Source organism: Cibotium barometz, chromosome 24 (genome assembly GCF_041138505.1).
Source record: "Cibotium barometz isolate CiBa-2024 chromosome 24, ASM4113850v1, whole genome shotgun sequence".
NCBI classification, from domain to species: Eukaryota; Viridiplantae; Streptophyta; class Polypodiopsida; order Cyatheales; family Cibotiaceae; genus Cibotium; species Cibotium barometz.
In genome coordinates this window covers 43,864,222-43,889,121 of record NC_141069.1, presented here as the reverse complement: position 1 = coordinate 43,889,121, position 24,900 = coordinate 43,864,222, and the positions used below count along the sequence as shown (strand labels likewise).

Sequence of the window (24,900 nt, the reverse complement as noted above, 5' to 3'; positions counted from 1 at the left end):
GGTTGGGAAGAATCAACCAACAGAATCCTGAAAGGAATTCTGGTCAAGACGGTAAATGAAAAAGGGACAGAATGGGACATGAATTTACATTCAGCATTATGGGCATTTAGAACAGCTTACAACAACAATACAATGGGACTTACACCATTCAGCATGGTGTATGGACTGGAAGCAGTAGTGCCCATGGAGTTCCTCACGTAACACCTTAGGATAACTGTTGGCAGAAAGACTCTCTTCGGAAGAGTGAGAAGTGCACAAAATTTTGCAACTCCATAGTTAGGATGAAAGGAAATTGCATAGTGCATGGATGGCCGAGATTGTATAGAAGAGGAGAAAGCTCCAGGTGCATAGAAACACAAAGAAGGAGCCATAGTCTTTCTATTCTAGTTAATAATGGGACCTCACCTAGGAAAGTTGAAGATGAGATGTATAGTCCCCCGGGCACCGCCACAAGTTTCAGTTTTCAACCTCGATAACCTGTTCCAGTGGGATTTTCAGGACTTCAGCATGATGCAGCACGTAATTTTTTGCAAGATATGCAAGAAATGTTACAAGTTGCGAAAGAATCTATTAGAAGTCCTCAAGACAGAGACAGATTTTATTCTAATAGACATCGTTCACCCAGAGAGATCTCTGAAGGAACGATGGTGTATTTGCGAGTTCCGAAAGATTCCGAGACTTAACGGACAGGTCGATCTCCGAAATTATCTCCTAGATATTGTGGACCATTTCGTATTACACGACGGATTGGTTCAGCCGCATATGAATTGGATTTGCCTTCTCATGTGAAAGTTCATCCTGTATTTCATGTCAGTAGACTTAAGGAAGTACTCGGTGGAACAGACCAGTTAGTTACTCCTCAAGAAATTATAGATGTTGAGGATATGACATTTGTTCCACACGAATCTGAAAAGATTCTTGGATTTCGTGAAAGACGATTGCGTAATACACTTATCATAGAATACAAGATTAAGTGGAAGGATCGTGTTGAGGAGGACGCTGCATGGGAGACATTGACTACCCTTCAGAGGGATTACCCTGGCTTTTTAGCATGGTTGTTTCTCGTACGCGTACGAACTTGTTCGTACGTACGATTCGTACGGTACGATATGCAGGATCTGCCCGGTTTTAGCTGTTGCGCCGCCGCCGACTGCGCAGTTTTGTAGCCGTTTATACCCGTTGTTGTAGTCGTTTTGTAGCCGTTTGCTGGCCGTTTTGGGCATGCTTTGTGGCCCATGTGTTTGCTTGGCCCATTGGACATGCTACATGCCCTTATAAAATGCCCACCCCCTAAGCTTCTCTCAAAGCTCTAGCCTCTCATTACTCAAGTGAGTCGTGAACATCAAGCCCCCCCCTCTCTTGAGTCTTGCTCAAGTGACCATCAAGCCCCCCTCTCTCTCTCTCTCTCTCTCTCAACTCTCAACTTTCAAGCCACTCTCTCCCCCATAGGCCCTCTCTCAAGCCTCTCTCTCTCTCAAGCCTTTAGGCTCTCTCTCTCTCAAGAGTCAAGACTCAAGCCTCACTCTCATTTTCTCAAGCCTCTCTCTCTCTCTCTCTCTCTCTCTCTCTCTCAAGCCTATCCATCTCTTGAATCTTCTAACTTCTCTCTCTCTATTACAATGACAAGGGAGAAGAATGAAGCCTTCAATGTGCATGCTATCCATGTAGAGAAAGCCGATGGAAAGTCCAAGTCATATAGGTGGACTTGTAAGTATTGTGGCAAACAATACACAAGTGGAGTTACTAGGCTTCTCCAACATGTTGGAAAGGTGGGGGGGCAAGTTGCGCCATGCAAGGAAGTCCCCCTTGCTATATCCGATGAGATCTTCAACAAGATCAAGGGTGGATTGGGTGCTCACTATGATAGTGGTAGAAGCTCAAGGGCGGATGATGAGGTCATTTCCCCGCCTTGTGATACATCCTCCCCCGCCGCCTCCATCGGTGCCGCCTCCGCCTCCTCAAAGAGACAAAGGCTTGAGTCTCCCATGAGGCAAGCCACTCTAGCCCAAGCCACCGGGGGGTTCTCTTCTTCTCTATCACATCTCCGAGAACGGCAACGGCTAGCGGATATAGAGATTGCACGCACCATTATTGAGTGCAATCTCTCATTCCATGTGCTCGAGGTAGATCAATGGAAGTCAATGGTGAAAGCCATTGCAAATGTGGGCCCATGTGAAGGATGGACCGGCGTCTCCTATCATGACATGCGCACGAAGAGGCTTGTGGACGAGAGGGAAAGAATCGATAGATCTCTCAATCCGGTGCGGGCGGCATGGTCCAAGTATGGGTGTAGCATCCTCTCCGACGGATGGAGTGACCGGAAGAAGAGAGGCATCATCAATATAGTTGTCTCTTGCCCTCTTGGCACATACTTTGTGCGGGGCGTGGATTCCGAAAAGGCGGGGAGGAAAACATCGGGTGCATTCATATATCGCCATATCAAGCAAACCATCATGGAGGTAAGTTTCAACTTTCAAATTGCACTAAAGTCTTTAAAGTTTAGGCTTTAGTATATGTGATATGATCATATGTGGCTATATCATGAGTCATGACTCAAGTCTCATACCGCATACGCTCATTGCATCCATTCATGTGCATTGTGACATGTAGGTTGGATCGAAGAACGTGGTGCAAGTCATCACCGACAACGCTTCAAATTGCCGTCGGATGGGAAAGTTGCTCGAGGAGGACTATCCCTCCATAGTATGGACGCCTTGTGCCTCCCATTGCATTGACTTGCTCATGGAGGATATGGGCAAGTTAGTGTGGATAAAGGAAGTAATGACCGAAGCTATCTCTATTGTCACCTTCTTCACCACAAAGGTGAAGGTGCTTGCCATGTTCCGCGAACATAGCAAGTTGGAATTGAAGAAGCCTTCATCTACACGCTTCGCCTACATGTGGCTCCTCTTGGAGCGCCTCCACGATGTGAAATCCTCCCTTCGCCAAACAGTGGTCTCCACAATGTGGAATGAGTGGGATGAGCGAGAATCGGCGGAGGCCAAAGCCATGCAACGACTTTGCCTAAAGGAGGAGTTTTGGCAGTCGGTCCGCACTATTGTCATTGCGGTCACGCCCTTCTATAGGGTATTGCGGATGACCAACATGGAGGGAGCCACCATGGGCCTTCTTGTTCACTTCATGAGAGAGGCCATAGCAGAGTTACGCGTTTCTCCTTCCATCGACGAGGAGAAGCGCGATGGTATGTTGGCCATTGTGGAGAAGAGATGGAAGTGGATGCGAAGACCTATCCATGGTCTTGCCGCTTTATTGCATCCGGCTTACAAATCACCCGCCCTCTTCACCAACGTGGAGCTACTTGAAGCCCGAGATGCTTACTTGCCCAAAGCATTGCCGGAAGATCGCCATGGGAAGTTCCTTGAGGAGCTCATAAGCTACAATGACCAAAGGGGAGGAGCCGCGTTTGCATCTACTACCTGTTGGAAGAGGGAATCCCTTGTGAAGCCCCTCTTTTGGTGGGAGACATTTGGGTATGCGCTCTCAAGCCTCCAAAAGGTGGCTTTGAGAATCCTAGCTCAGGATTGCTCCTCAGGTGCATGTGAGAGGAACTGGAGTTCCTACTCACTTGTACACACGAAGTTATGTAATCGCTTGAGCACGCAACAGTTAGAGCGGCTAGTGTATTGCCGCGCTAACTTGCGCATGCTACGCGCAATGCAAAAGATGGAATCGGCGAGACAGGTATAAGTTACAACTTATAAGTTATAAGTTATAAGCATTCAAATTTCAAACTTCAATGTTTATTGAAATTTGGAACCAAATTCTAATACATTGCTTGTCACTTGATCATTGTACAATGTAGGTGAATGTGGATGCATTCAAGCTCACAAGGGGCACTCTTCAGAGTGTAAACAAAGTGCAGGATGAGGAGGAGGAGAGGATCTATGCAGAGATCTATCGAGAGCTCGAGTCGTTTGATCGACGACCTACTCGCACTCGTCGTGGGCGTGGAGGTAGTGGCAGAGGAGTGCAAGTAGGAAGCCGTGGATGCACGGTTCGTGGTGCTCCCAGGGACATAGTGCATACCTATGTGCGGCGTGGATCGGGTAGCTCCACACTCGCTCTTGCAGATGGGGATGCTCCCTTTGGCTTCTCACATGAGCTTAGAGAGCCCGAGTTCGATGATGAGGGCAACCTTCTTAGCGATGGCGACTTCGGCGAGGCCACTGATGTGTCCTCTTCTCATGAGGATGATTTCAGCGAGAGCTCTGATAGTGATGCCTTTGTCTAGTCTCTCCTTGGGCCTTGGCTCTAGCCTCTCTTTTTGTACTCGCACCTAGCGCGCATGATCGCATCGCACCTCTATACTTTATGTACTTTTGTTTGTCACTTCAAACTTGTTTAGTTGTTTTTAATGATATTTTGGTTTGAAACAACTTCTCTAGACTCTACCCTTCCAAATTGAAAATGTCTATGTTTGTAGGTGTTCTTTAATTTAAAAAACCGTATTTTATTGTACCGTATCCCAAAATTTCATATCGTACCGAATATTCCCGTACGGTATCGTACCGTACGGTATCGTATTTTTGTACCGTGACAACTATGCTTTTTAGTGAGCTCTTAGAGGAAGGGGAGTATGTCATGTGCACAGTGTGTATCTACAGTGTGCTACACGCACACAAGACTAGCTTCGAGGTTTGGGGAAGCTTGGAGCTAGGCAGGCTGATTGGCGAGCTGAGTTAGGGATAGACTAGCGGGCGGGCACCCAAGTATGGACGAGCGGGTGCCCAAGTGTGGACGCCCGATGACCGGCCAAGAGCCTATAAAAGGGTGGCCAAGGTTAATCGAGCGCTGGACTGCAGAAAACAGAGCGCCTCTTGATGGCTGGCTAGCACTCACACGTGGGACAGCACTTACATGCTGGCTGGCTGGATTGCAGAAAGCAGATGGCTGGGTGCGCCTATCTACTGGTGGAAAAACAGTGTGACTGCACATGCGCCTTGGCTTTCTCTTTCCCTCCCTTGCTTGCTATGAAACGCCCAGCAGCACTGGTGCTCTTTGGAGGGGGCTTGTTTTTGCAGAAGACGGGGCTGGTTTCTCTGGACATACAGGTGGCCAGGGGGCTGGTTTCTCTGGACATAAAGGCGGACAGGGGCTGGTTTTTCATGAACATAGACATCATGTCGATGGCAACCGATGGAACTTTCAGCTTCTCTTTGCTTTGGTTCGGGACTGTTTTGGAAAGGTTTATGGACTGTTTCGTGGCAGTGCATGTGGCTACGAACATGAGCAATTCCAGGACTGTTTTGAGATCAGTTCGAGGACTGTTTATGGGCTGTTTTTGGTTGGCTGCAAATTCAGCTATGTGCTTGGGTTTCTGGCTGCAAGTAGAGGTCACTTGAATGTGTTTCTTGGCATGGGAATGATACAAGCTCGCATGGCTGCATGCTCATGGAGCAGATTGTTTTCTTCCTGCTGGAAAGGAACAGAGGGACCTACAGTTATGGGCATCTCTATGTTTCCAGATGTTTCATGAGGAAACAGGTAACTAGATGTATGCCGTTGTTGGCACTGTTGTTGAATAGTGCTGTGAATGGTTCTGTATGGAAAACAGGACAAAGGTTTCAAAGGGAAACAGGCCTAAGGGTTTCACGTGGAAACAGGTCGTAGGTTTCTCGAGGAAACATGTTTATGGTTCTCCAGGAGATAGGTCACATGCAGGCAGAAGGTACAGGAATGGACACATGTTTGGTACAGCCTTGCTACTGATTGGACAGGGGACAGGGAATCCATGACAGAGATGGATTACTAGTACCCTTGGAAGGTAGAGAGGGTCCCTCTGGTATAGGTGTGTCGACTGTATGGTATGCTGTGCTGTGATGCAAGAACTCTTTTGGGGGAGACAGTTTGGGAGTCTGTGTTGTGATGCAGAAGCACTGGATGTGTCAGGGTGTGATGCTGCTCATAGGGTGAGAGGCTATGGATGGTTGTGGCAGCCCTGATCATGGGAGAAAGCAAATAGGGCAAGGAATGATATGATAGAATGAATAAAGGGAGCACCTCTTATATACTTGTGCATGAAGCAGTCGGGTGTAGGAAAACAGGCCGACAGCTCCACGACAGCATAAATAGAAAGATGCAATATTTTAACATCTCCCCCCCCCCCTCCCTCTAGAGCATTCCCATCGCCCTCCAACAGCACCCGACCCGGAGCTGAGACAGCCAGCGAGCCAAAAGGAATGATATGATAGGATGAATAAAGGGAGTACTCCGTAACCTCAAGCTAATAAAGCTCAATTCTTGTTTGCAATCTTTCTCTCTCTCATGTTCATTGCTTCCGTTTGTGCACATTCTTTCATGGTATCATTCGCCTAGGCTCTCTGTTCCTCTACGTTTTCTGCTTCCCTAGATTCTCCAGGCTGTGGATCCTTCAAACAGTGGCTGCGTTTCTTCTTTCTTAGCTGCGTTTTTGCTCTACAAGCTCTCCAACTGTTGTCGGCCAGCCCCCAGGCTGCGTTTTCTAGCTGCAAATTCAGTGAGTGCATCAGACAAGTGGCACATCAGCTCTTCTCCCTCCAAGATCCCCTCCCTCTTTTGGTAGGAGGTTCCCGGTGGTGTGTTTTTTGGGTTTCTTTTGCTGCTGTCCAGCCTGCATCTTCAGAGGGGGCTATTAGTCCCTAGTTGGATCCTGCGGAAAGGTGCTTGAGAGAGCACGTGGATTGCTTAGCTACAGAGGTTGTTTAAGACATAGCTTCTTTGAGGCAGACATGGGTCCCCCCCTGCACGAACAAGGAGGGCAAGCTCAGTGGTACAAACTATGATCACTCGAAGCTACAGATGAAGGTCTGGTTCACACACAAGGGTCTCTGGGAGATTGTTCAGGGCCACGAACGAAAGCCCGAACGCCCCACCAGCTCTAGGAAGTGGACTCGGGACCAGGAGGATGCCTTTCTCACCGAACTTTCAGCTTGGGAGAATCAAGACTCAAATGCTCACTCTGCACTTGTACGAGGTGTCCTGCTTTGATCCTAAGGGCATCCCCCGCGTGCTGTCTTCCAGAAACGGTTTGTGGGCGGGAGAGGGGGCTTTCAAAAGCTCTCTTATATTAAATCTGGAGCATGGGACCCGTGTGTCGAAGTTCCAAGTATGAAGACAGGCAAGTTCACTTCATGGTCCGGATGAGTTCCAGGATCAACCAAGTTTCCTTCATGGTTCGGATGAGTTCCAAAACTATTGGTTAGCAGAGACTATGGACAGGATGTGTTCCATGTTCATTTGTTCGAGGTTATTGGATGTGATGTGTTCACAATTCTACTTTGAGTTTGGAGCCAAGCAGATTTTCTTTGCTCTTTATAGTGGCATTATGTTTTTTGAAGACAACAGGCTGACATGTGCATTTTCCGAGGTGTACTCAATACTGGCCATGCTGACGTGTCCATGGTCGCACCTGCGTCATCAGTTTTCTTCTGACTTTTTTGCACACTTCAAGATGCAGAGGGAGTGTTAAAATATTGCATCTTTCTATTTATGCTGTCATGGAGCTGTCAGCCTGTTTTCCTAAGCCGGCTGCTTCATGCATAAGTATATAAGAGGTGCTCCCTTTATTCATTCTATCATATCATTCCTTGCCCTATTTGCTGGCTCTTGTACTCTGTAACCTCAAGCTAATAAAGCTCAGTTCTTGCTTGCAATCTTTCTCTCTCTCATGTTCAGTGCTTCCGCTTGTGCACATTCTTTCGGGGGAGAGAGTGCGCGCTCAGAGGAAGAGGACGGGGCACAGGGGACTGCTGCGGGAAGAGTCAGAGGCGAGGATGGAGGAGGAGGAGGAGGAGGAGGGGGCGGGAATGATCCATCGGAGCAGGAGGGTGCTGGGGGGGTGCATGCCGGGGGATCAGTGGGGCCAGCAAGCCTCACTGGAAACTAAGAACCAGAGGAGGAATCTCGACGAGGAAGCAACAGCCAAACAGGAGGGGCCGGAGGAGCCCTCACAGTGATCGGAGGGGGTCCATTGCCGACGAGTAGGTGCTGCGATAAATGCTTGAAACAGTTCTCTGACAAAACCGAATTCTCATGTACTTTGCCAGCTTGGCGCACACACGACGGCGGCGCTCAGCTCTCATTGTCCAACTGATGGCCCTAGCGCGGGCCAACAGTCCGCCTCTCTCCAGCAGCAGAGTCGTCCGCAGTCGGGTCCTAGTGCTCGGCTACCTGAGGGCCTGCCTCTCTCTCTACCCCCTGGTGTGGATCTAAACAAGGACCCGGGGAGGGGGGGGGGGACCACCGAAGGCAGTCTCCTAGACTGATGCCAGGGCAAGCTCTGACAAGGTGTCCCATCTGCCTGCAAATGAAGCACTGGCCGGAAAGACCTAGTACTCCACTCGCTGAGCGACGAGGTCTTGAAGGCAAGGAATGGATATGTCATGGGGCACTGCCTCCAGCGAGGCAATATAGATGCAAAGGGATGGAATCCCGGCTGCCCGTGCAAGGGACGAAGTGGCACTAGGTGGGGATTCGATCACTCTCCCAATGGCTCCACCGATCACCGGGAGAAGAGGAAGGAATTCCTTCCTGAGGCCTGGGAAGCAGACTGTCACAGGAAAGCCTGAAACTCTGGCGAGAGGGTCACATGCCGCGTCGAAGCCGTGCTGCCACCGCACAAAGAAGGCCTGGGCCATACACAATGCAGCAAGGCTCAATCGATCACCGGGAGAAGAGCAAGGTATTCCTTCCCGAGGCCTGGGAAGCAGACTATCACAAGAAAGCCTGAAACTCCAGCGAGAGGGTCCGATGCCGGGTTGAAGCCGTGCTGCCACCGCGCAAAGAAGGCCTAGGCCGTACACAATGCAACAGGGCTCAGTTGCATGACAATATCTGACGTTGCTCGCACGTCGAACTCAACCTAGTAGTGGCCACGCTCCAAAGGATGAATGTTTGTGATCTTTGCAGGTCCACCAAGGAGACTAGCCTGAAGAAGATCTCTGAGTTGTCCGCACGCGGGGTGGCTACCGACAATCTTGCAAACCAGAGTGGAGGCCTCTAGGGATGCAACAATTGTAGCAAGAAGCTGTAGGTCCGCTTCAGAAAAAGATAACGGTGGCCTCAGTCAGGGATGACGGACCGGTTGCCATGGAGCCCTCCTGGGAGCGAAGATCAGAAGAGGCAAAGACTTGCCGAAAAAAGACAACAGCCCACTAGCAGAGGGCACTGCTGGAGGAACAAGGAAGAGACGAAAAAGGGAGGCAAAAACGCTCGAGGCTCAGGTGCGGGGGGGGGGGGGGGTGGGGGGGGTTGCGCTGGTGGAAGGAGGCGCATGCAAAGGGAAAGAGGAGGGGGCAGAGCGCAAAGACAAACCGGGGGGGGGGGGGGGGGGGGGGGGGGAGGGAGACGTGCTGCAGGCAGAAGGAGCAAAACAAGGGGGAAGGCGGGCGCAAGAGAAACCGGGGCCCGCGCCGGGGGGGGGGGGGGGGGGAGGGGTGCAAGCGAAAGAAGGGGGGAGGAGGCACCAACAAAGCTGGCGAGGGAAGGGGGCACAGGTGACAGAGAGAAATGGGAAGGGGAAGGGCGGGGCACGCAGCTCAACGCGACCGTCGGTTTTTTCAGTGGATTGAACCGAGGAATCTAGCGGCCATCGGGTGCACATTCTGTTTGACAACCGCTCTACTCACAATTTTATTCTTCACATTTGGTGCAGACACTCTTGCTACCCAACGATTGCCATTATGTGGTCAATCTTTCCTGGGGTACAAACGTGGAAGTGTGGGTCGAACAGTGCCTAGGCTAGAGGTCCAGATTCAGGACTACCGAGAGGCTTTGGACTTCCACCTCATGAACCTTGACGGGTGGACGTGATCTTGGGAATTTCTTGCTCTTTTTTTTATAAGAGCAAGACAATAATGTTAGATTATCGACCTCATAGACTCTCATTTTGTTGTTTTCATGATCTTTTCAATTTTGAAATTTTGTTAAGATCATCTACTTGTGAATGTTTTTTAAATCTCAAGAAGTGAAATTTCTAAAGAACAACAAATTTTGGATGATATTTTAAAGAGTTTCATGATGTATTTCCGAGCAAGTTACTAGATGGTCTGCCACCCAAGAGGGGAATTCATCATGCAGTTGAGTTGTTGCCAGGTAAGATCATGGTTAGTGGCAGTGGCACCATCCCTTTACTCCCCGAAGATGCCCCTTACATCTCCTCCTTTGAGTACACAATCCGTCTAGGCTACAGGATTCAGATGCCAGAGGTTGATAGTACACCAACGGCAAAAGCACACTGGCAGACACAGGGCATCCCCACGTCTTCTTCCGTGATTTTTGGAAGTGGTTGTTGGACAGCTTCCAGCCACAGAATATTACTCTTTTCCTTTGGTTGATAGTACACAGGAGCTTGGTAGTGGGCACCTGGCTCGCAGTAGTTGGAGGTCGGTCGGCTCTTTGTTTTAGATGTGGACACCCTCTAAAGTCATAGCAACATCGCCTTTGGGATTGTCCCAAGGCGCCGCAGGTATGGTTGCGGATCCTCTGCATTTTCACCATGGACCAGGCACCAGCCCGCACCATCACCTAGGGGACGGTAGCGTCAGCTTTTGAAAAAGCACCAGCCCTAACATATGAGAAGACAAGCCCTTCTTCTCTCTCATTACGATATCATGACAGCCCCATTATCAACACGGAGGAGGCCCATAGGCCCGTGTTACAGGTGGGAGATCATCAACAATATAGCAACATGGCACATTTGGCAGCTCACTACAGAGAGGCAATAGAGACACTACCACCCCACTGTTGGAAGGTTGGCGATTTCGAGCATGTGATCAATGGCTAGAAGGTGCCTTGGATTATCCCATAAGTGAAAGCATGGGAAGTTGCAGAGCCATATATAGGCTAGAGTAGCACCTTGTCATAATCATCTCCTCCGGCCGGTGTTTTGGGAGGCAGCTCACCGGGAGATGGGAGCCCGGTGGAGGGATGCTGCAGTGCCCGTTGGGGGTGTTCGTGGAGCTCGATGGTGATGCATCCCCTATGTGCGTTAGTCTTCCGGTGCGCATTCTGACATGGTATCAGAGCCCGGGCGTGTGTGGTCCTGGGCGGCTCAGGCGTGTGTGGTCCTGGGCGACCCCCTCGCGTCTCGGTGGCTTGCGGAGCTCGAATCGAGGGAGGGTGTTGGAAGGTTGGCGATTTCGAGCGTGTGATCTATGGCTAGAAGGTGCCTTGGATTATCCCATAAGTGAAAGCATGGGAAGTTGAAGAGCCATATATAGGCTAGAGTAGCACCTTGTCATAATCATCTCCTCCGGCCAGTGTTTTGGGAGGCAGCTCACCGGGAGATGGGAGCCCGGTGGAGGGATGCTGCAGTGCCCGTTGGGGGTGTTCGTGGAGCTCGATGGTGATGCATCTCCTACATGTGTTAGTCTTCCGCTGCGCATTCTGACACCCACCCGCTGAGTCCATCACGAGCAGTTGGACGGACATCATACACACCCTTCGTGGCTAGTGGGAGAAGCTTCAAGGCGGCTCTAAGCATATGCACAAGTGCCAAGAGGCTTTTCTATGGATTTGGCGCAATGGTCCTTTCCTCAAGGTTAGAGACAACGAGGTTACTTGGCTTTACAAGCCACCTATTTGGTTGTCCCCCCCTCCCTCCCTTGTATGAGAAGCCTGTCAAAGACAGCAAGGTTACTTGGCTCTACAGGCCACCTATTTGGTTGTTCCCTCCTCCCTCCCCTTGTAGCCTGTGTGAGAGATAGTAAGGTTACTTGGCTTCACACGCCACCTAGCCACCTATTTGATTGTTTCCCCTCCCACACCCCCCGGGCCCCCTTTATGAGATAGCCTTCCTCCGAGAGTGGCCAGCCAACAAGGAAGAGCCCCTCTCTGTCCCATGTTTTTATGTCTCCCACGATTGAGACTGTCATGTACTTAACCAATTTGATTGTATTTTTAGTAACTAATGGAAGGATCTTTTCTTGGGAAGTTCTTGGGTCCGATGGGAATGGGTTGCCCTTCAACACCCTCTGCTGCTTCCTCAGCATCGAGCACAAAAAGTCGACACCTTATTACCAACAAGCGAATGGCCAAGCTGAGAGCACAAACAAGACTTTGTGCATCATTCTCACCAAGATAATAGAGGCATCCAGAAGTGATTGCGAGCATAAGTTGCACTCTGCTCTATGGGCCTACCATACTATCCTACAAGGTGGCTATCAATAGCACACCTAGCTTGCATTCGGGCTTGCCATAGTCAAGGCCAATGGAACACTTGTTTCTAAGCCTTCGAATTGCAGTGAGACATACTCTCAAGGGAAATCCTCTCACAGAGAGGTTAGTTGTCTTAGAGCAACTAAGTGAGCAAAGTTTACAATCCGCATATAGGTTGATGGTTGAAAAACTATCTTTAAGGTCCCTACCATGTCACACAAATTGCTCCTCAAGGTGCAATAAAGATAGAGACTCTCGATAGGACTGAGATGGAGGGATATTTCAATGGTAGCAAGTTGCAACACTACTATAGACCTCTCAACTAGGACATGCTCTATCAAATCCACAAGAAAAAGGAGAAACGAGAGGCAAAAAACAAAAGACAGAGGACACGCCTTCAGGCAATAGCCTAACAAAAAAAGATCCAAAGAGGCCGTAGGCCATGGTCACAAGGGACGGGGGACAGTAACGAGGAATGGGGACGGGAACGGGACGGGGGACGACCATAAGTAGGGAATGGGGGACAAGGGAGAAAACGGCACTTAAAAAATACTTTTTTTTTTTAAGTTTTTCTACTCTACACTTATTCTACTTTGGAAGCACATCAAAATGAGCACAAATTTACACTAAAATGGTAAGCTTTTGAGTCATATTAACAAAATACGCCGATCAAAGAGTGAAGGCGTTGACAGTTGATTGTATTAAGTAGATACAAAATGAGTCAAGACTAAGCCTTAAGGAGGCACAATACATGGAAGGACAAAAAAGGCTAAAGCATGAAAACACTCAAAAGTGCTAAAGCCAAGAGCTAAGTAGTAAGGCCCATGATCATGATCCAGGAATGATCATCCACGTGAAGTGCTCGTCTCATGGTCACGGATAGCTTGTGCCAAAGGAACATCAAGCTCATCCTCACTCATCCTCACTGGCATGCTACTGCTGTAGCTCATCCTCTTGTTGACTCATCTCCCACTCAGTGAAGGGATCTCCCTTCTTGGTCACGCTCTTGCAAAGCATTCGCAAGTTCGCGCTGACGAAGACAAGGTCATTGGCACCAAGGTAGTTTCAAACATACGAAACGTCACAAGTTTAGTACGTGGTATAGAACGTTGCTAACCGATAAAGTACGTCAAAAACATTACGTACTTTACAATGTTAAAATCATATATATGTGTGTGTTTGTGTGTGAGAGATTGGTCAAGAAAGCTCGAAGTCTATATCTAATATCCTTTGATAGACAAGGAGTGATGTGTCAACACATGTCACATTCTAGCATTTCAGCCTATCTAAAAATTTCAAAATTACCCAAATACACCATGATTGGAATTTGACAATTCAATGTAGGTAGTAGAAACAAATGATAAATCAAAATCAAATGACAATGTCACATCTGTCTGATGTCATGAGCGCAAACAGGCTATACAAAGCAATCGCCGAACATAATAAATAGAAAAAAGGACACGGAGGAAGAAACCGAAACACAAACGTTTTTTAAGTTTGAAACGTTTGGAAACGTTCGGAAGTCCAAAAAATACTAAATAATAAAAAATGGGTTTTAAATGCAACCTTGATTGGTATGCTCTACCCCGAGTCGGTTCCTCTTCCTAGAGGCAATGTGGCTATCGGTGCTCCAAAGTTCCACCAAGCAAGAGGAGCTGACGACCTAGCTAAGTATGCAAATGGCCACAGGTGATGTAGCTCTGGTCCATCCAAACCAAAGTCCTCCCACCATAGACCCAGCACTCACCTCTGGGTCGCTCTCCTGCTTGTTGCCTTGGAATTCTGGGTCCACCACATAAGCTACTGCATGTAATGGAGAGTAGTAGGAATTTCACCTTACAAGTAATGGATCTCCTCGTATTTGTCTTCGTCAAGCACACGAAGTCTTTCAACTTCTCTATCATGCGATCCATGGCCTCATAGACCTTGCCTATGCATGGTTGCATAGCGTTTACAATCCTCAATAGGTGGACTATGGGCCTCACCATAGCATCCGTGGTCCTCTCCCACCAAGAAGCATCATCCGCTCATAACCTACACTCTCAGTCGGAGTTTATACGGGACTCTTCCATGACAACAAACTCCTCACTAAGGAAAAGCCCTCTTAAAGCACCACTACAATCCTTCAACCGGCCCAACATGAGGAAGTTGTAGCCAAACAGGGTGTCGGAATATTTGAGGAGAGAGAGAGAGAGAGAGGACCTCTTGTTGAACTCATGCCGAAGTCGTCGGTGGTTGTAACATGCAGCGGAATTATTTGTATTGGAGGATCCTGTCACACAAATGCTCACACCGTCTTCTGTATCCTGAGTTTTGCGAGTTTAGCAATTCACTTTAAGACTTTAAACTTCAAAGAGATATGAGAGAGAGAGAGAGATGAGAACTGTACACCGTATGGGGTCCCGAATTACCCACTGAAGGGCCCCCTATCCCGTTACCCAGATAGTATTTGCTTTATTATCTTTAAAGAGACTGACGGTGTGACTGACAATAAGCCACCAAACACAAGACCTCTGAAGACCAAGAGTTGGGCTGAACTGTACACTGTTGTAGAAGCACCAAAGATGTCCAATCTCGAGCCTATGCACTCTTCCCAATGGAATGAGAAGGGGATGCAAAGCTGACGCTGAGAGAGTGGTTGTTTGGGACTGTTCTAGACTGAGTATGAATGCTCTAAATGCTTATGAATGCTGCGTTTTACCTTCACCAAGTGGCTGGAACAAAACGATGAGATGATGAATGCTGAAAACTATATAAATGCAGGAAACGCAAGATGAACTGCTGGCTGAATGCTGAACTGATGCGTTTTGCTGATGTAGAAGTGCTGAATGCTCATGCGTTTGAGGCACCTAGGGCTGTAGGAAACAAACGCTGAGGGATGGTGGCTGAAACTACAATCGCTTATGCTCCTTGTGCTGAAGATGCCAAGCGCTTGAATGCTCTTATGCTGAATATGATTGAATGAATGGATGAATAACATGCTGATCTATTTATATGGACCAAGTGAGCCAGTCGGCTGGCTACAGAGCTAGCCGACTGCTCATGTCCACAATAAATGCATAAATAATGTATAAAATGCTGAAAATGATGGAAAAAATCCTAGTAAATATCCTGATAAATACTAGATGATATCTGGGGTGTTTGCCATGATCTAGATGCAATGGATGAATGATGTGCAATATAGAGAATGCTTTCTAATGCAAACCCTAAGGTTTCTACTGACTGTATATTCGTGAATGTGTCTCTTTAGGTGGTTAAGGGACTTAGACTGACTGACTGACTTGCTATGGCTGAGAATGACCTACGTAGCTCGTGCCTGACTTATCTTGGACTGAGGATTACAATGGGGTCACGGCGTACAACAAATATCATCCTGAACGGTACTAATACTGTACAATGTTGCACTGATGATGATGAGCCAGTTTGTCACCATGCACTACAGTGCAGAGTGCATGTGACAGTGGTTGAGGACAAAGGAGACCATTCCTCAATGAGCGGGCTGATCCATGGCAATGCCCCTATGTCTTTGAGAAGGTTGTTTAGGCAATGAGCCATACAAAAGGACACCATGACATGTCCATACATACCTCCGCTAAATTCTTTTCCTCTTCCTGATCTGACACCGCAAATCAGTTTCTTTCACCTTGGAGGCTCCAGTACCACTTTTGCTTTTATCTTTCATCTTTGGCTACACTTCATCTTCTTCCCTCTTCCAACGGCGCACAACGAGCAATCGTTTTTTTCTCACTAAATTATGGTTCTAGGTTCACATTTATTTTTGAAGTAGATTAGCTTGCACGTCCAATAAAGCAATCTATTTTTTAAGAAGTGGACATGTTTGTAAAATGACACTATTTTGAGCCCCACAAGTTATTTTAAGAAATATATTTAAGTACACCAAGAGGAAGCATGGGCGGGACAAATTGAACCCAATCTTGTGTCTTGAGCAATTGTTTATTCTATTTTACGCTTGGTATTTAGTATTTTTGCAATCAATTCATTGGGTTCATGTCAACCTCCCACAACATCCACTTGAAGAAACCTCTCCCAAGAAACCTCACGTCTTTGAAGGGGAGTGCGAAGTCGAAGGGCAAGGCCGCAAGTACCCAGTCACGGGCCTGGGTACTTGAAGGGGAGTGCGAAGTCGAAGGGCAAGGCCGCAAGTACCCAATCACGGGCCTGGAGACGGGATGGATGTGACCCGAATATTTTGGCAATGAGGGTCGTTTTGACATCTTTTACAATCCCAACAAAGAGGCCCGTGAGCTTGGCTTCTGTAAAATTAATGGTTCACCGGCAGGGGGGAATGATTAGCATGATGCTAATCTGAGCGAAAAAAGGCCAAATCGAACACTAGGAAAAACTGGGGAGTACATTGAAGTCTTGGGCTATTTCATGCAAACTGTTCTCACAATAGGTGAAACTGCAGGCAGCAGAGGTGGCGGCGGGTAGAGGAGGGCGAAGGGTTGCAGCAGGCAATGGGGGGCAGCAGAGGAGGGGTTGCAGGTGAACAGCAAAGGGGGGTTTGCAGGGGGACAGAGTGCGACGAAACAGTATTTTTCCCAGCCCTAAAAAGGGATTTTTCTGGTATTTTATATTTTATTTTGGGTTTTTTTGTCTTGGCTGCTGGCCTACACTTTTTAGGCTGACCGACCAGCACCCCCCCCCGCCTCAGTATATATAGCCTTCCCTATCCTTCATCATCTAGCCACTACCCGGGACAGCAGCCCACCCTCTGCTACAGGCCACCGTGGGACAGCAGCCCTCTCTGCTATCAGTGCTTACATCATCTTCTGGTCGCCTACATCAGGGCTGTCTTCAGCGTTTTACAGCAGCAGCCTTACATCACGCTTACATCAACCTTACATCGGCGCTTACATCACGCTTACTTCAGCACTGTCATCTGCGTTTTACATCAGCATAGATCAGCGCCTACATCAGCACTTCATCTGTGTTTTACATCAGCAGACATCAGCGCTTTCATCACAGCTTACATCAGCGTTTACATCAGCCTTTCATCAGCGCTTACATCAGGGCTCACATCAGTGCTTATATCAACATATCATCTGCGTTTTACCACAGCCCATGGGACAGCAGCCCCCTCTGCTATACATAGAGCATATCAGCGTTTTTGCCTCAGCTCTCACCATCGGGACAGCAGCCCACTCTCTGCTACATCGGGACGGCAGCCCACTCTCTGCCTAGCCTCATCATCGGCATCACATCAGGTACGCAGCACCCATGTCACCAGAGCTTGCACCACTCGGGACGGCAACCGTCTCTGCTCTTCAGCACCCTTCAGGTACGCAGCACCCTTGTCATCAGAGCCTGCACCCTTCAGGTGCGCAGCACCCGTGTCACCAGAGCTTGCACCCTTCTGGTCTTGCAGCACCCTTGTCATCAGAGCTCACACCACCACCACTCAGGACGGCGGCCCTCTCTGCTCTTCATCTACCACCTCACGTACAACAGCACCCTTGTCATCAGAGCTTGCATCACCTCATCTTCCGCTGCCACTACCACCTCGGAGTGCCTCTGCTTCCACTGACGCGAGCCTTTGACACCGACCACCACTCGGAGTGCCTTGCCTCACATCGACGCGAGCCTTCGTCACCGACCGTGCTTCAGCTCCAACATCATCTCTGCTTCTACACTGGTCTTTCTACTCAGAGTCACCTCACACCTGAGGGCTCTTGTACATATTTGCACTCACCATTATATATATATTCACTCACATATTTCATGTTGTGTGGTTTTGCTATGATCTCTCGTACATCTGGTCCTTTCGTCCTTTTGCCCTCACAAGGAGGGCGAGGGAAGGGCTCACGACTCAACATTTCATAACCGTTTTCATGCTTTTCAAGGGGCCTAGTCCTCAGTGCAACACTATACCATGTAAAATGTTCCCTTAGATTTTACCCAAAACACAAACAGCATCAAGAAAATCAGTAACTGAAACCCTGTTGTTAAATCAGAAAGAGGGAAAATGCTAACAGATGAAATCATCTCACCAGCACAAACTCCACAAATGCAATCCGGGTTGTATGGCGGCAGTCCCCCAACAACCTTAGTCGTGCTACCTGACGACAACTGAGTTGCAATTTAGAGACACATAACTTGAAAGAATCTATATTACAATCATCAACAGAAACCTTCAAAAGGTACTTCTAAAGCTGTACCTCACCACATAATGGCTCAAAAAATGACTTTACATCAGCCTGTAAAACCTACACAAAACAGCACCACTCAAAGAAAAGTTAACACAAATACCATGTGTTATGTGCCTAAAGGACAAAACAAGGTTGGCTTTTTTTATGAGGTCATGATTTTAATTGTTGCTGCTCAGTTAGGACTACTTGGAACACCAGGGCTTAGGCAATGTGCAGTTGGTATAGGTCTAGCCTCAGGCTCGGAGGTGGTCTTCTAGAGCTTTGTCATGGCCTCATCTGCCTACTGATATCCTGGGAATCATCCAAACTGGAGATAACAGGTTAGACCTAAACCAACTGCACACCTCACCTAAACCCCCTGAGTCCCATACCACCGAAAGAGCGAACAGAAGGGTTGTGCAGTATAATGAAACATGAGTGAAGTCATATTAGTGGCAACAGCCAGTGCCATTTTCAGTCACTGACAAGAGCATTGTAATCAAAAAGGTTTTGTGTTTCACCTTCTTGTCTATATTTGTGCAGTAAACCGTCCTTGCACACATTTCACGCTCATCTTCTGACTGCACACAAGTACTTCCATAAGTTCTTTTTTTTTTGTGAGGTGTCAGGGCTTGAACTTCCAGCCTCTTGGGTAGGGTGTTTTATGTTGAGCCAAATCACTCAGGCAAGGGCCTGCTGACAGGTACCAGGACAAAAATCAAGTACAAGTACAGTCCACTAAGATTGCACAGATTGAAAGCAGCACTTAACTAATGCATTCTCTTACTTGGGGAAGAAAAGTTGGGTTTACAGGAACAATTGCGGTTTTGGAAGGTAACACTCTGACAGGGTAATAACCCAACATGGTTCCCGCAAGGCTCAATGCTGCCCTTGCTCCCTCTGCATAGTCAGATGCAACAAGGTATCACAAAGATCCAGCAAGAGGGCTACTTCAAAGATAGCTAAAGCCACCTCAGTTGAACTAAACTCTTGACTCTCACCCTCATCTGTGAATTCCACAAATGCAAATCTCAGCACAGAATTTGGATCTCCACACACCCGACAGTCTACAACCTGTGCAAGGCCAAATCCCAAGTATGCTTTTACACCATGGTTTGTGAAGCCTCAAAAAGCTGATAGATGAAGTACACAAACTGACCTGGCCACATGTGAGAAACAGGGCAGCCAACTGCTCCTCCGTAACCTAAGGATTCAGCATAAACATGAATTGGTAGATTGATTGTTAAACTAAGACTGGTGGCAAGGTTTTTTGCACGTGAATTATGGATTTGATATGATTGAAACTGCTCAAAAAGCAGCAAAAAAGCACTCTAACCTGTTGGTCAATATCTGAAACATAAACAGTCCTTCTGACACACTCTTCCCGTTGCGCTTTGCTTGCTCTGCCATTGACCCTACGCCTTCCTGACGTGTAGCTGTTCTTTTTCTGCTGCATCAAGAAAATCCACACACAGGAGGGCATTGTTTACCATCCGATGCTCTGAAATTTGCAGAAAAAGGGGGACTATTGCAAAGAAATGCAATGAGATGTCACATAAGATCAGGGAACTATCACCAATGAGGTGATAGCTCAAGTGGTGTATGTGTTTGCCTAGGACCAAGAGGTGCTTCCTCGGCGGCATCTCCCCCGGGCAGTGCAAAATCAGTAACTACGGGAGGATCTTGGGCCTAAGGCTGGTCGAAAAAAAAAAGATCAGGGAATTATCACATAAGATCCCTTTGAAATGAAAAATTGTCACATCACATGAGATCACAAAAAATATCACATAAGATAACTGTCAGATGGTCTCAAATATACAAGATGGCTTGTGTTTGGGAAATTTGCAATCACATGCAGTAGCGTGTCGCGCAAGATGGGAATTTTTGCAATTTCACATGATATTGCTTTCAAGTGCAGATTCTTGCAATCAAAAGATCAATTTTAATCAAAAGCAGTGAGATTTTACATCTAGTGGAAATTGTTGCCATCAAACGAGATTGTGTCTAGCATAAGATCGCTTATAAACCCGTGTTTTTGCAAATCAAATGCAGTAAAATGTCTGCATAACATCACACGCATCGATTCAATGACGTAACGCAAGGCCACTTTATAAGGCTGTTTTTCTGCCACCAGGATTGCATTCAGATCATCGTTTTGTGAAGAAGGTATCTGCAGAGAATTACCTTGTGATTGCTCTCGTTTAGGGTTAGGGCTGCATCAGAGGCGAGAAGGGAAGAAGGCACAAACTCTTCGGCGAGAGGGTTGAGTTTGGAAAAGAGATCTTCCAATTCACGCATGCTGTCTGCATTGGTGCTGCTTTCAGAAAGGGTCCTTCCATCAGTTAGGGCTTGGCCATTGTCTATGGTCACGGTTTGGCCGCTGGTTGGTGTCAGAGTTAGGGTTTTACCACTGGCTAGGATTTGGCCGTTAGCTCTGATTCGGCCATCGGCTAGGGTAAGGCTTATGCCAGCATCAGCTAGAGATTTCTGCTGCAATGGGAGCTCTGTCTGGGTTTTCTGTCCGATGTCAAAATGCTGCAGTATTTGCAGATTTTGTTGTTGCTGCTGCTGCTGTTGGAGGTGATTATTATGATGTTGTAGTTGATGGTGGTGGTGGTGGTGGTGATGATGAAGAAGAAAGCGATCCTGATCCTGCTGCTGCTGTTGAGATTGATCGAAATCTGAATCGCCTGAAAGATGGGAGAAATTCCGAGGAATGGCGAGCCCCAATGCAGGCAAGGTCAGGGCAAGCCCATCTGCAGCGCTTTCCACGACTGCCATCGGACAGCACGCCCAAAAACGGTTGCAAGAAAAAGGCCGACCGGGGGGGGGGGGGGGGGGGGGGGGGCGCGGAGGGCGTGTTCTGAGGAACCGAAAGTTCTGGTTATCTATCCTTCGCCATAGCTGGGATTTCGCAGAAGGAAAAAGAACACATCTCCACAATCAAGGTGTCAATCAAGGTGTCCGTTTGATCAGTGTGTCTGTCTCTCTCCCCTCTCCTGCAGAGCAGAAAATTGCTTGCGACAATGACAGAGTGGAAATTGCTTTTTTTTAAGAAAATTCTTTTTATAAAAACATCTCCATGCATAAATATTTTGTAGGCTAGCTTACGATTTGTCTCCTTAGCCAAAAAAAACAAAATGTCAACAATTAACTTTTTTCCCAACCAATCAAAAAAAGGGAGAAGTCATTTTTTGAAAATATAATTATATCTATAAACTATCCAAGTACATATACAATAGTCCACCTTTTACAAAAGCCACCTCAGATCTCATCAAAAAACCTATACAACTCTTCACTATTTGGAAGACTACAAATCTCGTCATCCTCCCACACAAAAGATGAGTGTTCCCATAACCCAGCTACAAGCCAGCCACCAACAAAGTCTCAGTGGTGCACCCCTTAGGAGTCTACTTCTTCATAGCCTCTTTCTTGGTCCATATCTTCACATCAGGCCTTCTTCCAATAGGGTTTTCTATAATTGCCATAGAGGTGTGTGTAGGTTGTTTGTCCTTAAGATACCACCTTTGTGTTTTAGGCCCAAACTTTGGCAATCCAATTCTGCTATTCTTGTCAGACACCAACACCTTCAAATCTTTCCCTACATATACCTGCCACATGCCATAAATTGGTTAGGTTTCCCTAGTATGTGGAGCTATCCCATCATCATGTGAGTGGCTCATCCTATTCCAGTTTGTAAAGCCTGCACCAACTCTACAAATGTATTGTCATTCATCTTATTCACATAATATACAGTCCAACACAGTATATATAACCAGGCTAAACACCACATCAACTGACCCCTCTGGTCCAGTCAGCTTCCCCATTAACCAATCCCCGCTCCACAACTTCTTGATAGCAGGGCATCCCCTGAATGGATGTCTACCATCCTCAACTGCTAATCTACATCTAGGACAAACCCTTGAGGTAAAGTTTCTATGTACCAACTTGTAGCCAAGAGGAAGAGCCCACATACATACTCTCCACAAAAAAGTATGTACTTTCAAAGGTATATTCAGACTCCATAACAATTTCTATCTCTTCTTACAAGTACCTATACTCCACTTTACCCTCCAGATTCTGTCACAATAATTCACATTCGACTCACTCTTAATCATCTCCTCATACAAGCACATGGTAGTCCCTCACCAACTTGGCCCCATTAACCTAAGTCCAATCCTTCAACCAACATGCCTCATTAAAGGCTGTAGAAATCCAGCCCCTCCCCACCTCCTCCAAGGCTCGTCTTGCCACTTGCAAGTCTCTGATGTATCCCAAATTCATCCCTTATTTGCCCCAAATCTTTCCACCCCACTTGAGATCTATGTTGAAATATACAAGTGAATAGGGTGTGTGCGGGAACAAGCCCTTGGTTAGAGGCTGTAAAAGAGAATGTGTAAATTTGAAAGAACCTGTGAAAAGGTGAGAAGAATCTACTGGGAGAGAATAAAGGGTAGCATGAGAAGATTTAGGAAGTAATTGGTTGGTTGCCTCTTGAACCTACTTCCATATGGCATTGCGATCAAGAAGCGTGTGGGTTGAGGAGATGGCACCGCCATACCCATTGTTCTTGCTCCCATCCAAAGGGAAGCACTTGTGGTTGTGGCCCCTTCCAGTCTAGCTTGCAAATTCAGGAACTCGTCCAGTCCCTCTAAAATTTCTTGAAAGAATATTTCATAATCCAAATTATGTAGGAAGGATGTTTTTGGTATCACCTCTTCATCCTCCAGACATCTTCTTTTGCTAGGACTTGGTATGTCTTCAGCCCGTGATCATTTTCCTATATCCAGTGTCTCTTTTATGAGTTGCACTGGGAGAGATGTAGCTTCTTCGAGTCCTTGGGGCTCTCCTTCTAGCAATGCTTCTAGTTCAAGCTCTGTCTGCAACCCTACAGGTGTGTCTGACATTGTGGAATTCTTTATGGGAGTTAGATTCTTGAAGATTAATTGTGCTGGGCTTTGAGGAGTAGTCAAGTGTTGTACTTCCATTCTCTCTTGTTGATGTGTTGCCTCACTGATACTTGCTTCCTGCTGTCCTAGTACTTCTTGGTGCGACTTTATTTCTTGAGGTGGAGAGAATCAAGCAAAATAGGTGGAGTGAATCAAGGAGAAATCAGTGGGATTAGATGCTTGGATGTAAACTCTATAAATTGAGGCATTGGCCTAATGAGAATTTGATGGTTTTTGATTATCCATGCCTACATTAAGCTATTTGTTAATTACTCACTAATCATGTCTTAATTATTATCTAATCACTTTGTTAATGATGTTGATTCTAGTATTTGATCCACCATAGCTCATCACATTGCTGTAATTTTAACATGGTATCAGAGCCAAGCCTAGAATCCATCAAGTTTATGAGCCCACTATCTAGTTAATCAAGATTAGTAGATAATTAGAAAATAATCAAATTTTTAGTTATTTTTCAACCAACCTCTATACCCCTAACTGGTGGAGAAGCTCTATCTCCTTGCACACATAAAATTAGGCCCATTGCTTCTATCCCAACATAGCCAACTCATCTATGCTCCAACCAGTTGAATCAGCACAGCAAACCGCCCACGCAAGCTCCCAATTTTTGCAGATTTGCAGGCGTCGTTTTTCAGAAGGAAATTTGATATTTCTACTTCCACAAATCAAAGGGGTCTAATTCCTCTTAGCCCCAGGTGTTTTCAAGTATGCTCTACAAGCTGGTGAAGTCAAAAATTGATTTGATTAAGTCTACAGTGAGATCCAAGCTCTTCATCAAATCTACAGGTGACTTTGGTAAAACAGAGATTAAGCATTCAATATTTGGTCAAATCTTGTGTTTCTTGGCTTAATCCTCTACTAGACTAACTGCTATTGATGGCCTTGAAAGCATTTGAGCTCATATGAACTCTAAGGCCTCAGATCTGGGCTCCCCGCATACTTTGTTTTTTGTACACAAAACAGAGGATCAATTTACTAATCAGTGTTAATCACTGTATTTTTGTGCAATTGAGGATCTAAATTAACCATTAGGTATCTGATACAAATCCCCATAACTTCACATTGCAATTCGGAGTTGGTCTGATACTCCAACCATTCCGTACAAAGTTACCCTTGATTTAATGTAATTTTTGGTAAAAATATGCTGATAAATTTGTGGTAATCATCATTTTGCATTTAACCCTTGGTTAATGCCTGCAAATCACACTCAAATTCAAGATTATCCACAGCCAGAGTTGCATTTGGGAATGTGCATAAGAATGAATGCTATATGCATTATGTATTGGGCACATTACATCAGTGTAAAAATGGGATCAGACGCTGCCCTTGTCCAGAATAAGGCAAGAGGTAAGACCTCCCGCATAGATTTGGATTTGCATTGCATAATGATACAAGATAAACAAATCAAAAGCCCAAAAGAACTGTCAACAAATCATTTAAACATGTTGCTCACATGGAGCAAGAAGACCTGGCCGACAAGCTCATGGCCCCAGCCATGAAAGAAGAAGAACATCTCTTTCCAAGAGGAAGATCCACACCAAGAAGAAAAGCTGAAGGAAGACATGGACACGAGAAGAGAAGCTGCCACAACAAGAAAACTAAAAGAAGAGAAAGACATGGACGCG

The 24,900-nt window shown here is 46.8% G+C and overlaps 3 protein-coding genes across 8 annotated transcripts in view; 2 read left to right on the top strand and 1 right to left on the bottom strand.

Annotated features, from left to right (window-relative positions):
• The window catches only part of LOC147625342 (polyadenylate-binding protein-interacting protein 8-like), a 54,991-nt gene extending 33,662 nt beyond the window's left edge, over window positions 1–21,329 (bottom strand). The window contains exons 1-8 of one of the 6 annotated variants that reach the window (XM_086818665.1): window positions 20,490–21,326; window positions 19,642–19,755; window positions 19,465–19,509; window positions 19,307–19,379; window positions 19,093–19,205; window positions 18,827–18,886; window positions 18,336–18,374; window positions 18,168–18,236 (exon numbers count right to left, since the gene is read on the bottom strand). In XM_086818665.1, the coding sequence (XP_086674791.1) occupies window positions 18,168–18,236; window positions 18,336–18,374; window positions 18,827–18,886; window positions 19,093–19,205; window positions 19,307–19,379; window positions 19,465–19,509; window positions 19,642–19,755; window positions 20,490–21,086 (1,110 nt within the window). In that variant the 5' untranslated portion in view covers window positions 21,087–21,326. Of the gene's footprint in view, window positions 1–18,167; window positions 18,237–18,335; window positions 18,384–18,826; window positions 18,887–19,092; window positions 19,206–19,306; window positions 19,380–19,464; window positions 19,510–19,641; window positions 19,756–20,489 lie in introns of all 6 variants that reach the window. The other 5 variants (XM_086818663.1, XM_086818664.1, XM_086818667.1 and 2 more) reach the window with 5 other exon arrangements.
• Window positions 1,141–2,651, top strand: LOC147625344 (uncharacterized). The gene has a single exon (XM_086818988.1). It carries the CDS (start codon window positions 1,620–1,622, stop codon window positions 2,508–2,510), a length of 891 nt encoding a protein of 296 aa, XP_086675114.1. The 5' UTR covers window positions 1,141–1,619; the 3' UTR covers window positions 2,511–2,651.
• On the top strand, window positions 2,653–4,079 carry LOC147625343 (uncharacterized). The gene has a single exon (XM_086818987.1). The coding sequence runs from the start codon at window positions 2,668–2,670 to the stop codon at window positions 3,706–3,708; it is 1,041 nt and encodes a 346-aa protein (XP_086675113.1). The 5' UTR covers window positions 2,653–2,667; the 3' UTR covers window positions 3,709–4,079.
• Window positions 21,330–24,900: the final 3,571 nt, after the last annotated feature.